The following is a 16,122-nucleotide window of genomic DNA, read 5'->3' on the forward strand; positions in this document are numbered from 1 at the left end:
ACTCGTAATCTGAGGATCGCGGGTTCGCATCTCCGTCGCACCAAACATGCTCGCCCTTTCAGCCGTGGGGACGTTATAATGTGACGGTCAATCCCACTATTCGTTGGTAAAAGAGTAACCCAAGAGTTGTCGGTGGGTGGTGATGACTAGCTAGCTGCCTTCACTCTAGTCTTACACTGCTAAATTAGGGACGGCTAGCACAGATAGCCCTCGAGTAGCTTTGTGCGAAATTCCAAAACAAACAAACAAATCGTCCCTAAGACGCGCCCGACAACGGTCAGTTTCAAACTCTCTGTTAACGTGGAGATGACCTAAGAAGGTCGAAACGTCGTTCTATACTTTATTTTAATTAAGTGCTAATACCGAAACCAGTTGTCTTGAGAATACATTTTTACTTAACTTGGTTTCTCGTTATCAAGAACTTTATTTAATCAATTCACAATTTCATATTATTTTGCCTCCCCCCCAATCCAAAATTTTTCTGCGGACGCACGCATGTATTTTTGCTAGTGTCAAATACATTACCTTTTTCTATGTCAGACAAGTGCGTAAAATCCTTTTTTCATTCACTACGATACAAGTTTTTATATATCAAACTTCTAGGTCAACATACCCTGGATATCAAGTTTTAATATTCATAATTTGACAAACACCAAATTTCTGGTTGTATCGTGTATATAATTTTAAAAAATCAAATACTGATTTATTAATATGACACTTTTAGTGAGTTTATTACGAAAATTACTTGGGTACCTTTGAATGACGAGGTAATATGCATATGTCATTTTCATATATAGTGAGTGAGCTTTGTGTAGGATTAGAATAGGAATATACTTCGTGATGACGAGAAACCCATTTGAAGTAAAAATGTATTCTCAAAACGGCTAGTATGGGATATATCTTTTTCCTTTTCCATTTTAAGAGCAATGTTACAATTGATTTTAAAAAGCTTTCAGCATGTTTCGAAATGTATGAGCGTATTTTTATATCATACTGTTTTTTTTTTTCTAATACATATATTTATTTGAAACGCAATACGTACATATATTCTTTTCGTAGAGCTTACGTCAACTGGACATGAACTGACTGGTTAATTTGTCAAGTTAAACCACGGTTACTATTTTTTTTCTTTTTACAATTTAAGCTAATCAAAATAAAATGTATTCTGCTATTCGTCATAGAGGAAAGACGCCCAAAATCTTTAAATTACAAACATTTAAACAAGTACTCTTATGACCTTGCTTCACCTTTAAGCGCGCCTTCCACCTAGCAACGAATGCCGTTTTATGTGCCAAATCAATGGTAACTGTTTAGCTTACACCATGTCACCGACGAAGGAAAACACGTGGGTATCCTCTACAAAGTGGTTCAATAAACACGTTGGGATTGGTTACTTTCAGCTGTACTTCCGAACTCACGATAAACTGTTGGCCGCCCAATAGAAACACAATGACGTCATTTCATATGTAAATTTTAGATACTGGAGAGTATTCTGTATGCTTCTCGCCTCAAACAGAATCCAACGTGTGTGATACGGAACAAAACAAACGTCACGATACGAAGGACGAGAAGGCTTAGATATCAGTCAGTGTTGTGTGATCGCCATATTATTGTGTGGTTTCGTAACTTTTACAATATATTTTAAAGCCAAAATGAGCATTGCTGCTTTACTACAAGCTGCAGAATATTTAGAAAGGCGTGAACGAGGTAAGAATAGCTGCAAAGTTTCAGTTGACAAAGTACAGCGTGCTGTTTTTCATTGTGGATCAATTCCTGCTCAGGCGCATAAACAAACTGAAATAATACTAGTTTTTTAGAGAGTTAGGCTTAACTCAAATATACCGTGAAGCGATCAGCTGATTTTGATGTATGATGCCATAGTATACAAAATATCTGTATTGAGTTGGTGTTATTTTGCAAGATGTAACACGATCGGAACACAGAACAATTTTTCTTTTACTATTAAATAATTCCGTTGTTTTGCAGAGGCAGAACATGGCTATGCATCAACAATGCCACATCCAAATGATCTTAGCCGCAGAAGACAAAAGTCCAAAAAGGCTCAGGGAAACAGGTGGGTAAAAGACTAGGCCTAATCAATTGATTTTAAAACCAATCTTACCAGTAGTTGTGGTTCTGCTATATTTTATGTTATGTTAGAAGTGGTTATTATCCACAACATCTAGTTTGAACGGGAAACTTCCATCTTTAACATCCTGTCAGAAATTTTTTTTTTTTAATCTTGCATATTAAGATTTGAGAAATAGAACTCGAGTCTTTTGATCTAGTTATTTGTTGTTCCTCTATAAAGACTGAAGAGATCTGATAAGATTTCAGGTGAAAAGATGATTACTATATTACTGGTAATAAGCTTAAATTTATAAATTTATATTCGTAGTTGATTTGGCTGTAACAATTAGGTGATAAATATTAGTCACGTTTCTTGTTATATAAACATGTCTAGAGAAGGTTATTAGAGGTTTGTTTTACAGTAAATGCAACATCTTGCTGTCTTGAGTGTTATTTGACCTACTATATAAACTGTTTTCACCTAAGCTTCCTGTTTTTATCCTGTTTCATGATTTTACTAGGACTTAAATTTAAGTTTATTTCACAAATGTCATTTTTAAGTTTTTGAGAGATACAATGTTTTAAATTCTTTTTTAGGCTTGTTGATACTTTGTTTCAAGGAAGTGGTTTGGTAAAAACATCTTTGGTGATTAAATTAAGTTTGATGTGTTAGGTAGTTCTTAATGCAATGGAATCCAAATTATTCTTAGCTATTATCATAGAACTCAAAGTGTTATTGATTAATAAATAATACTTGAAGAACTAAGCAATGTTGGTAAGTAACAAGTAGTGCTTTAAGAAATTTACTATAATTATCAAACATTAATACACTTAATCAAAATACTTAGCATGTTTTTATGAGTAAAAATATCAAGTTGAAGCACTGTTTTTTACTCCTGTTGCCAGGTTTACAAACTTCACTCATACAGTTATGTGTATTAGACCATTTATTGGTAGATAAAGATGTATTTATTGAACTTGTATCTTGGTAGGACAACATCCATTGTAAGAACTGATTAGTTTATAGGCTTTCTGGACTCATGCTGTCCAAGACAATATTTTGTTTGTCAAATCAGAGGTTATTGTGGAAAGTGGCAGGAATAATTCAGGCAAAGTTATTTTAAAAATTTCAATTATTCTGTTGACAGTTAGACTTACAATTTTTTACTATATGATTTATCAGTTTCTCATCTATACTAATACTTTAGGCACTCCATTTGTGTTTCTTAACTGCCAAAATTAATGGTTTACATATCTGCTTTTATGAGGTTCTAATTCCTTTAAGGTTGCAAGAAGATAAGTGTGAGAACTTTTCACCTATTTAATTTGGTATTATGGTTCAAATTGTTTCTGGTTTGTGTTAGCTTGGAGTACAGTATGAATTATCTCATAACTGCTGTTTCTTTTACTGTTGTTAACACCTACCAAGAAGTCCAAAGTTAGAGATTGTAAAAATCAGAGGTTTAAAAGGATTTATAGTAACAGTTGTTACTGTAATTGTGTAGTAAGTGGAAGAAGAGAAGCTAATTTCAGTTATATTTGAAATTATTCTAAGTGAAAAAGTTGAGATGCTATAAAAATTCCTTGTGTTTGTAAAAAACTAAAAATGTATTTAATATATTAAAATGACCAGACAACAGTTTCACTGCTCATCCTGATATAATTTTAATGGTTACATGTTATGCACAGTTTAAATTTATTTGTATTAAAACAAAAGTGGAGTCTTAAATACATTACAGTAATTAATATTACTTCAGAAAGGAAAATAATGTGTTGTGAACTTTTGACCTATTAATTTGTTTCATTTACATAATAATTGTAATTGTCTTTGTATTTTCACTACCTTTGGAGTGATCCAGGAGAGAAACAAGCTACAAAAAAAAAAAAAAAACCACTGGAACCACCCAAAGGTTATTTTATTGTAGAGGTACTGTATGGTTCATTGTTCAAAATAAAAAGTGGAACTGACAACTGGAACAATTGCACACCTTGAATTATTATGAGATCAAATCCAGCCCTAATTTTTGTGATGTTTTATATTTTGAATTGTGTCTTGGCAGTTTCCCATGTGTAAGAGTAACATGTGAGTTGTGACAAAATTGGCAAGTCCTATATTTACTCAAGAGATAATTCAGGGTTAATTCATTCAGCTATTTAACAGTAGTGTGAAACTTTACACATTTTAACAAATTATCAGTTGTTGTTTTTTTATGGTAGTTTTCTATTTTAAATACTATCCAAACATGGTTATAAATTTGTAAGGAATTATGTCACAACATTGATGTCTGGATAAGACTGGAAAAATCTAGAGTTGTAATAAATATGATTTGAAGTATAGGATAAAAATAAGGAAGCTTATAAGCACACTACATCTCTTATTTCCACTCTAGTGGAAATGAGATCGTTTGCCAAATACCAGTGCTCATCAGGCCAGCTGGGATATGCCATAGTACAGTTGTGGTTGGGATGCTATTTATATCAATAAACCATAATTTGTTGTGACTGGTACACTAACTTTTCCAACTGTGTATTTCAGCTGGTCACAAACTGTATGTTAAGGCACTTTGTAAACAAATTTATTTCTAACCATTAATTAATAATTCAGTTTAGTTTTTTAGTGTTTTTGTTTTACAAAGAGGTCCACCACTACTAGTGACTGTTAATGTAATTTAGTTCATTATTTCAGCGGTGTTGTGTTTGCTCTCAATCAGATATATTCCATATCACGTGACAGGTTGTGTGTGTGTTTTGGATTGAAATACACGATTTCCACATAGGTATCATTTCTGTCACGTCTGTGTGTTGGTTTCCGTAACCTAAACGTTTATAACTTCAGGGTTTTCCATGTTTTTTTGGGTTTTTTCACTAAACACTTGCAATATAAACCTACAAAATACATCAGTATTCAATTTAAAAAATATTATCAAAATTATTTTATCGTAGTAGAATACAGTAGGTCTTCCATTAGAATTGTCGATATAAACAGCTCTTTAACTGGAATGTTAGTCGTATCGTAGAAGCTCTTATTTAATGAAGTTCTGGTATTGTGTGAGAAGCCTCGTCGGCACTGGATATGGCTGATGTAGTGTGGTTATTATTAAACGCACTTCTGTGAGTTTGCAGGAAAGTTCTTAAAATCAATATATTTATGTCAATTAGAAGGAATAGAATCTTTAATACTTCATGTGTTCACATTTTACTATTTTAAAATAACTAGTTATTTCTTCCCACAGAACAACGCACAATGAACTTGAAAAAAACAGGTAAGTTAGTATTATTGTGAAATAAAATGTAATGCATGTTTTCTAACTAATATAACTTAACTATTGTTTAACTTAAGAAAACGAAAAAAAAAAGTGTTTGCCACGTTTTTAGTGTTGACTATTTTACTTTAATATATTACAATTCTGACATTTATTGTACGGCATGTGAAGTATCCTGCTACACACACTTCTGATAATTCGTTTTTCATCATCTGTTGCTTAATACATGTAGTTATAAAGCATTTTTGATTTTATCATGGTTACTATTAACAGTTTCTGTTAGGTTTAGTTCAAGTTCAAACTAGAAGCGTCTTCTAAGTGCTCGATATCCAGGGCTCGGACCTATAACCACTGTAATTTTTGGCGTTTATGTATAACGTCGATCATGGTTTTCTATGCTGATTTTTCAAGACACCAACTGGGGATTCGGGGCACTTTCAAATAGAATTGTGGAACAGGTCCTATGTGTCAGCACCTAGCGACGTCTCTGGTTAAACATAATCCGTTGTTATTCATCAAGAACTCCTCTGTAGTTCTAAAGTTTTAAATTTCACATCGTGAATTAGTGACGTGGAAACTTAGAATTTTAACAACGAAATGATATGGTTTGAAAGTCAAATTTTTTTTATTTTTTACGTTACGGGTCTAGTTGTATTACGTAATGCGTGTATGCAGTGAAATGGGGCAGTGTACCAGAACCGCGATTGTAAATTAGTAGGACTAAATATAATTTCTTAAGGGCTTATGCGTACATGAAAATGGACATTATTTAGGCTAAGATAACGATTCTTATTATAAACAAACTGAATTCCTCTAGGACGAAGGGAAGTTTTTGTCAGCTAAAAAGTCTCGTGTGTTTTTGTGTAGTTTAAGTAAATTTAGACTAAAGAATGCAGGATACGTAGGAAAACTATTAGTAACAAGTACACAAAAATTCTTAGAAAATATCCTTCGTGTATAAAGACACGTTCGTGTTTCTAAGCGACAACTTGGCGCTTTGCCAGGTGGTCACGTGACTTAGTCCAGCTGTATCCCTCCCTGTGCATTTATTGTGACCTTAGCGTTACAAAAAAATGGTCGTCAAAAGTAGGAGAGCACGTGGTGGACTGATTAATCTGTGTATAAGTATTTATATTGTATTGGATAATTATTTTATCTGTGTAATATTTTCGTGTAATACATATGTATGTTGACACGTGACTGTGTACAAAGGTCCGATTCAACCTCTGAATTTGTCTCCTGTCCACAGTAGGCAAGTGTCCGGTATGCTTGTTTGATTGTTCAGCGTGGAAAGAGCACTATTATTGTTATTCACAAACACGTTTTTTAAAAGTTTTTCGAGTTCTTTTAACCCTGAATTATTAGGTATTGGCTTCATTAACCAGCTTGTTGTGGAAATGGAAATCTTTAATCATAATTTGAGAAATACATGAAGTCTAAAACGGTCTCCTACCCCTTCTTCGAACGATTTAAATAAATTGTAAAGAATGACCAATCACATTTAATTCAGTAATGATGCATTAAATTAGATAAATCAACGTTTTATTCGTATCCCCACAAGTGGATTGTTGTCCAATATTATATTTTAATTATCGGTAATGTGACCTTTATTTCTTGTTTGCCAGAAAAACGGACTGACTTCATTCTATAGCTCACTGATTATTTCTGTGGTACTGTAAGCATGTGTTATATAACCATGTAAAATATTGTCTTATCAAGAGTTCGAAATCGTAATGGTTTTATCACGTAAAGCCGCGACACCCATATCGCAAGAAACAAGACAGCTGAATTTGGAAAGATAATCCAGTTAGTGAAGGGCAGTTGACGATAAAGTAACAAGTTGCTATATCGTCAGTTTTATTTTCGTCTAAGGTTAGTAAGGAAATTAAATGAACGTGTTTTGTGTCTAATTTAGTACAAGGTTTCAAACAGTGTTTGTAAGAATCATCCAAGCAGAAAGAAATCACGCAAATTATAACACTGATAGTTATTGTATTTATTCATTGTTCTTTCTCTCCTGAAGGACTATTTATAAACTAGTGTTCCGGCCAAAAATATGAAACCCTTGGTACTTTGTTGTTGTTTTTTATCTTTCAGATTTTTAGTAAATTTTTATTAGTGGCTATCAATATTGGTAACATTGAAACAATTAACTAGATAATCGGTACTTTGAAGGTATTAGTTTGTGTTCAAATTCAGAAAACTTGAACCTTCCGTACACGATGAGATCTAAAAATCCCGTATTCTGAGATACCCACCAAATGAACCTGTAGATGTCAATGCCTTAACGATATTGTGTATTTGCTATGGTCTTATCTCGAGGGGCCCTTGGTCCCAGTTAGGAACCTCGGCGCTAAATTAAAGTTAGCCTTTGAATTAAGAGAATAAACCTAGATAATATAAAATTAAAACTTCAAACTTTGTACCTTTTATCAGTCACTGACGTTCCAACAACACGGAATGTCAAGGACACTTGTCGTATGACCGTGAACTTATCTTTACATTTTAGACATTTGTATCTGTTTACACTGCTACCAGTTGACCCCTGTAGATTAACATTTTGTGTATTCGTTGGTGACTCAGTTTCGTCTTTTTTCATTTCATTTTTTTTCGGTTCTAGGTTCACTGACCTTTTTAGCGATGTCTGAAAACTTGTAATATATGTACGCTAAATAAAAGTGTTTTAAAAAAATGTCAAGCAAGAAAGTTGCGTTTTCATGACGACATAATTACGTAGACAGTCAAAGTGTAAATGTGCTTTGACGGTTTAATTATTTACAAGTTGAATAATAACCATTGTTAAACGTCTGAGATTCTTTCTTATTGCTGCCAGCAAAATCAAATCGCAAAACTATACTCAACGCAGCTAATTTAACAGTTTCGTGTCCGATTTCACCTTACTCTGATAATCACGAAGGAAGTGTCAGAAATTAGGCCTAATTTGGTTGTTTCGCCCAATAAACACGTAAGAAATTGACACTAGTTAATCTGTTGCGGTTTTTGTTTCTGTATTAGATATAATATAGAGGAATTATATGAGTTTTGTCATATCCCGTCAGGTGTTTTGAGGTCAGATAAGAATGGGAACAGCCCTTGCACAATAAAACTTCTTCTGTCTTGCAAAACTCGTGAGAAAATTTTGTTCCAATAGTAATTTTACACTTATATTGTTATGAAAATGAAAGAAGAAAATTCGGATGTCTCTGTCATGTTCCGTACCTCCTGAACGATTAATTGTAGAGGAGGGAAAAAAAATCAAAACAAACATTTACAGGGGTACATTACAGGAAATGTATCCTTTGTTTCAGTTCCTAAGTTTGCATATCGATTTGAACATCGATCCGTGAGTACGTGATTAATCTGAGAAAATTTGTGATTTTTCTTTTGGAATGGGAACTTAAAGTAAAAACCAGGATTTTTCCGTCGAGTGGCAGAAAGAAATTTCGAAAATACGAACATTAATGTAAAAAAAAAAAAAGTGTAAAGAGGAGAGCGTATCTGTGTATTTATTGTTGTTAGATTTTATACATATATAAATTTCATGTCGGTATTCATGGTAGCAGGATTTTATTGTAGAATGTCGAATAACTTGACGTTAATTCAGTACCTACCCTTTTATTCTTAAATAAATAAATGACAAATGTAAAAAAAGCCCTCACTTCGATAGCGATTTTTGCTTGCGCTCATTGAAAGTACAAGGAATAACGACATCCCTTTTAAGCAATTCCAGTGACTGCTTGGCGAACCTGAACGTTCTAATATGCTAAATGCACCTATTGTATCTGAACCATTGTTGTCAACAGCGCATTGTAATCAGCTTCACTTGTGTAAAAAAAACAAACTCAATATTGAAATAACACGTGGAATGACAAAAGACTGTTATCTGCCTACTAGACAATCATATTGTATAGACACTATTCAGTGGATTGGGTTCCGAGCACATCACATTTTATATTTATTCATAGCTATTTTAGAAATTATTTTAGAATTGTTTCAATGGACATCTAGTATGGAAATATTTGTAAGAAACCTAGCCACTAAATTATACAAATCAAGGAACACGTGTTGATTATTTTACTGTTAATTTTTATAATTAAATAATGTGAGTTAATTATTTCAAATAATAAACTGCCAGCCCGTTCCAGTTAAACGTAGATAACTGCTTCCTTTAATATAATACATTATCAAGTGTTTCACACGCTGTAAACTCATTACAGTAGGTTTACATTTAGGTATGTATAGGGATTTGTTGGCCGAGTTTGAAAACTGTTCTTCCTTGTCTGTATATGAAGGTAACATCTGATAATAATAGCAAATACAATATTTAAGATTTTTTGATAGGCGGACCAACCTGAGGCAAGAACCTAGTAATCCCGAGCTTAATATTTCGCAACAGTGAAGGTTTAGATGCTTGGACTGGTAGCTAAGCCTTGAATGTTTGTCAAAGTATTGTTATCTCTATATCAGATTGCGAGCTAAGACTTGAATGTTTGTGTGTTTGTGGAAGTGTACTATTTCTACAGTGAACTTTAAATTTCTTGAACAAAAACTATGACTAACCACACATTCAAAACAAATATCCACTAGACATGTCTCATTGTGCATTGCACTGATAAGTTTAGGGAAGTTACCACCATCACCTCCTGAAATATGCTGGTGACACTCTAAAGATCGTCCCTACTGGCCACCCTGACTGTCTGAACTATATTTAACTAGCACGGGAGCTATCAAATCTAAGTATTATAAAAGAACGTTTTTGACACATTGCGAATTATTTGAGGTTGATTAAACCATATTTGAGGGGTCTAAGTACAAAAGTCTAGGATCAGTTAAGAGAACAAACTTTAAAATAGTTAAAATTTACGCATTTTAGTGATGAAGGGTGACGTGCCTCGTGCTTATTGTTAGCACTACACAGATTTGAGTTTCGGTAGCAGCGCATGATTTTAACGTATTTGTCGACATCTTTATGATTAATTACTTTGCCCCTCGTTTGTTAATTTTCAACCCCCTCTTGTCCCTCTTCTCCCAGGTAATGAAAGATGAAATTGTATTTATAAAAATTGTTACCTGTCCATTGGACCTTAATCACTAATGAAACATTAAGATAGTTTCAAAGTTCTTTTAAAGATGTTTTATGGTTGAAATGTTGAACAGTGACGTGTTAAGTGTAAACCAGTTCGTTGTGTTAAACAACCAGAAATCTGTATCATCGAAAAATAAGCGTTTAAGTACGCGTATATTATGTGGGACGATACACGACGTGATATAAACAATTAACAATTGAGTCGTAAGTTTCAACCACGAGTCTTATTTTAAACAAACAAAAAACCGTATATGCCATAAAAAATTGTGAATGTGCTACATGAAAGTATAAGCACATTGCAGATGTGCAAATAGTTTATTAGATATAAGTGAAAAATACAAAACTATCTTTTTTTTCAAATCGTTTTTGTACTTTCTTCGGTCATTTTTTTAGTGTAAAATATTTTGCGTTTGTTTTAATAACGACCATATTCTAAAGTCCACTGTTATAATTTATTATTGGTTGATTATATTATAATTGGGAAGTAATTTTCGTTTTGTTACATATTATCGTTTACACTTTATTACATCAATTACTTTAATTTAATTCTGCTTTTATAAATAACATCGATACATTACTGAAGAAAAACACTTTAGTTCAGTGTTTTAGTTTTCCGCCAAAAAAAACAGTAAGTGTGCACGTGCACCTAATATAAAAAAATTCATCCAACTGTTAAAGCGAATGGTTCTACATTTTTCTGTTTACCCCTATATCAGTAGCGAATAGTTTGATTTGGAGGAAGAGAGTATATCGTATTTTGTTAACAACATTTCGTGCTTACGAGGCCTTTCGTACAGTGTCGGGAATATTCAGGCCGGCTACATGAGGTACTACAAACTTGTTTATACGTTTTTAATATTACTAAACAAACTGTTACGTTGGTTAGGTGTAATAGTTACTTTACACACATCCGAATTACGCTCTGCTTTAAAAAACAATTGTTAGAAAAATGGTAAAATATCGTAAACTTGAGCTTTGTTTAAATTAAAAACTATTTTCCTGTTTTGACTAGTTTGAGAGTAGGCGAAACTTCAGCATTCTGGTGTCATTTGTTAATTTCACACTGTATTTATTGGGTTTATTTTTTATTGTAAAGAAGTAAATGTAAGAAAAGCTTTAGAAACATACATGTCGTTCGTTTGATATTTGTCGTGCTGATCGGTGTCAAGTAAGCATAACAAAATTCAGTCCAAAATCAAATACAACAGCTACGAGTGTGAATGTAAAAGATCTCATAAACTACATGTTTCAAATAATCAAAAGTCAAACACTATGTAGTGGATAAGTTTCAGAAAAAGAATAGCATTGCTAGTGCGTTTGCATATAAACTGTTATCTGCGCATTTTAATACAAGATCGTAGTCGACTTCGAATAAAATTCGAACTGAGCGACGGAGCTGATTGACAATATAGTGTACTCCGGAACCAGAGTTAGCTGAGTTCGTTTAGAGGTAATCGAGTCGTTGAGCAGTTCGTATTATAAAGATTTTATGATGTGCAACTATGGTGTAAGATAAGATTGGTAATCTTTGTCACCGTTTGTTCGATAGGTTTTAATTTATCGATGTTAACGTGAGATGTATATCCTTAGTCTCATTTATTCCAGCTAATTTGTGAATGTGAAAAGCACGTGCTTCCGTTACTGGCCCTTGTTATAATACAGGTGTATTATGTAAATATGGAAACGCACGTTTACTCCTACTTAAAACTATGTAACATGAACATCTAACGGTTTTTCCTTACACATGTTTATAGTGTTGAAAAATCTATTCCGATAATCAGAATTTAAATTAAAATATTAAACAAACCTAACGAGCCTTTGAACAAAAGAATTAGCATTTTTGATTTATTTTCTAGAAAATCGATTTCGTCCTCTTAAACCCCACTACTAATATGTGTGTGGACACTATTCTTGACATGTCACGTCTTCACACTTAGCTTTAACAAGAACATTTCTGGTGTAATATATTTTGTTTCCGGAAATGACATTGGTATTTGTTTCCGGAAGTGTATCTACATTTGATCAGTGTAACAGTTTTTTTAAAGGGGTTTTTGACTCCATTTTGCTTCACCGTATAAGTAATTTAGGTGTCTGTGAAATCATAACCAGATATTGTGCAGTGAACTTTTACTTTCTTTGAACATGTTCTTTGATTCGAACCGCTAGGTGGCGATACATAAAACTAATATTAGCCTATTTTCAAGGAACACTGCCCAAGTACGTGACATTGTGATGGTTTCAAATTAAACCCCTCCCCCCTCACTTAGCTAACATTTTTCTGTTACCATGGGAACATTAGTCAGCGTAGCGTCCAGGTAATATGTTTATATTCTTCCAATACAAATGTCACGTTTGAAAGGTTTATTAAATATTAAGTTTACTCTCGAAAAGTAAAACAACTGCCATTATTTTTATAACGTTTTCTCATGATTTAAAAAAAATCAATCACCTGTCATTATGAAACTTTCGGATTTACTTTTGTAACACTAATAAAAGTTTCACGGCACTTTTCAATAACTTATTTGTTATAATAGCTTGCAAAACGTTATAAGTACAAACTAGTGTTCCATCTATAACTCGATAGCGTACAACTGTATCGCTGTTTCCCTGAAGACTTATTAGGAAGATTATGAGAAACACCTAAGGATATTGACCCTCCCCAAAAACAAGTGTTTCTTACACGTAAGTAACCTGTTGTAACAGTATAACTCATGGGTTATTTAAATTATTTTTCAATAAGTTGAGTTGCCCGTAAACGTTGTTTATTTCCAAGGTGACATTTGATTCCAACGTTATTCTAGTAGCATGTTTACAAATTTACATGTACTTTTCGCCACCTAGTGGCTCCAGTCATTTCACTTAGTCTCACCGTTCAGAATTTGTCACAAGATATGTGTATGTGTGTAGTGTACATCACAACTAACTGCCCCTCTGGAGGTGTCCTAAGTTACGTTATTGTGTACTCTCGAACCTTAAAACTAACCATTTGCAGCAGGGTATCATTTAACATATAAAATAATTAGAATAAAGTAGATCTTTCCTTCCTTTCGATTTTTACATTTTAACCACCTTACGAGTAACAATCGTCTATAGGCCTAATTCTTTTCTACTACCAATAACAGTTTAAACTATATCTTTGTTACCCTACTAGTCTTGAGATTACTGTAAAGGGGAAAGGTTGTGGTTAAATATAATTCATTATAACAAATATCGATAGGTCAGAACTTTGGCTTACGTATTTTATTATCCCTTTGTTAAAGTTTCAACTTATTTGAGTTTTTCGAGTGGAGTGTATACTTTTGTAAGTATTGGTTAATGGAATTTGAAGTTGTATAGATGAAACAGAATCACCTTCCGTTTATTTTTACAAGGTTGACACCCCAGATGTTTGTTTTTTTTAATTTTACGCAAAGCTACACAGGGGGCTATCTTCGCTAGCAGTCCCTAATTTAGCAGTGTAAGACTAGAGGGAAGGCAGCTAGTCATCACCACCCACCGTCAACTCTTGGGCTACTCTTTTAGCAACGAATAGTGGAATTGATCATAACATTATAACCTCCCCACGATTGAAAGAGCGAGCATGTTTGGTGCAATGGGAATTCGAATCCACGACCCTCAGATTAGGAGTCGAACCCCTTAACCACCTTGCCATACCAGATGTTTGTTATCAGGAAAAATTGAGAGGTTATTTCTATATCCACTAATGCGGTATAGAGGTAGGGTGTTAAGTCACTGGATGGGCTGGTAAGGTTTCTTTTTTGCGAGATAAGATATGCACGCCAGGCTAACTATACCACACGTGAAGCGTCAACAGGTTTTATTTCGTGTTCGACGATATATGGCTTTGTTATGTTTTAGTAGTAGTGAATACGTTAATAAACTAAAGTCTAAATATATAAACATAGTTGGCAACGTTGAAAACAAATGTGACAATAAAATAATCACGTGTTAGGTTTACAGGCAAATTTTACTCGTAACGGCTACAGAGAGTGAACAAGATCTCGGTAGGTATTTAGTACGCATGCTCATCAGTTGAAATGAAAAATACACACACTACATATCGCAGGCGATAGTTGGAATCAAATTGCCTGTGATAAATAACTCTTTCAGGTCAGAACGATGTTTCGATAGCAGAATTCACGTACTTTAAACTTGGCTTCTGGCGGGTCTTGTGACCTTGAACTTAACCACAAGAACCCTGGCGTTGTTATTGTTGGTTTTCGTGGAAAAAGTCAACGACCGTAGTGGATTTGTACTCTGAGAGATGTAGAAAATGTAACCATTGGCATAAACATTGAGTACCCATACATTGTCGACAAAAAAAACAATCGCAGCATTGGGTAAACAAACATACATCGTCTTAAAAACGAAGTTAAAATACAAAGATACGCTATCGAGAAAAACAACAACCCAGAAATGTATGTACATATTGTAACGATACAAGGAAGATAGTAACGTGTAGACCGAACACTAACGATTTACTAACAAATTCTCGGTCTACAGATTTACAACTTTAAAACAGGAGTTCGATTCCCTTCGGTAGACACAGCAGATAGCTCGATGTGGCTTTGCTGTAAGGAAACAAACACCCTTTCTTGGTTCTAACGCAATAATTCGACTTCTAACAGCGTTTGTTACTCAGCAGTGTTCACTTTTCAGTGTCAGATCCACTATGATCTTAAACGACATGCTAGATGTATGTGAATACAGAGAGGGGTTAAACGGGTCAGGGTCTTTTGATATGGTGACCAGTTGTTTTATTCTTGCAGGGGGGACACAATTAAAACAAATATTTTCACAGTAATGAATTTATTTCTCAGTAACAACCTATCTTTTGTTACTCAAGTGATTATCTATTCGAAAACTTGTTGTAACATTTCATTGGTTCAGGTTTAGCTCTTTAAACTGTGTTTTTGGAGCTAGATCAGCTGCTACATCGCTTTTAATTACATAATCACTTATTACTCAGTTACAACATGTTTTGTGAAGATTTATTCATATGGTGATAGTTAATGACAAACTTGAGTAATATCCAAAACTTGAGCTGACACATAAATTGGTATTGTGTTTTTTTTAGATTGTGTATACTTTTTTAGTATTATTTTACTGTGTGAGCATAGTAGATAGACTTAGGGCTAACTTAAATCACTTAAGCTGGATGAACCTTGTATATTATTGGAGTATTTTAATAATAGTGGCCGAAAATGTTAACAGCTAGGCTTGCCAATTGATGAATCATGTGATCTAATCATTTCAAGTCTGTTTTATAGCATTACATCCTTCTACTTTAGTTAACTGTATGTTAGATTCATTTTCACGTTTTGCGTTATGTAAATTATATGTTTTAATCAAATATTAAGTCAAAACCCATTCACGTGAGACAAAAAAGTGGTTTTATCAACGGTTTATTTTTTAAACATACAAGTATTTCTCTTGTCTTTGTCGCCCGTAGACGAGCTCATCTGCGGAACTGCCTGGAGAGACTTAAAGATATGGTGCCTTTAGGGCCCGAGTCCACTCGCCACACAACTTTGGGTCTCCTGACCAAATCCAAACTATTTATCAAGGTAAGATTTCAAGAGTACAACACCATAATTTATACACAGAACCTCTTTGATAGCAGCAAAATACACAACTGTTGTACTTTGGCTTCATTTACTTATAAACAATTAAATATAACCACAAAACAATTTTCTTAAAACT

General features: G+C 33.6%; 1 protein-coding gene across 2 annotated transcripts in view; it reads left to right on the forward strand.

Annotated features, from left to right (window-relative positions):
- The first annotated feature begins 1,457 nt into the window (after positions 1-1,457).
- Positions 1,458-16,122, forward strand: part of LOC143253825 (max dimerization protein 1-like) — a 29,351-nt gene continuing 14,686 nt past the window's right edge. For both annotated transcript variants that reach the window (XM_076508242.1, XM_076508241.1), the window contains exons 1-4: positions 1,458-1,707; positions 1,987-2,074; positions 5,304-5,333; positions 15,872-15,986. In XM_076508242.1, the coding sequence (XP_076364357.1) occupies positions 1,653-1,707; positions 1,987-2,074; positions 5,304-5,333; positions 15,872-15,986 (288 nt within the window). In that variant the 5' untranslated portion in view covers positions 1,458-1,652. The remainder of the gene's footprint in view (positions 1,708-1,986; positions 2,075-5,303; positions 5,334-15,871; positions 15,987-16,122) is intronic.

The sequence above is a fragment of the Tachypleus tridentatus genome, chromosome 6, assembly GCF_004210375.1.
Source record: "Tachypleus tridentatus isolate NWPU-2018 chromosome 6, ASM421037v1, whole genome shotgun sequence".
Lineage (NCBI taxonomy): Eukaryota > Metazoa > Arthropoda > Merostomata > Xiphosura > Limulidae > Tachypleus > Tachypleus tridentatus.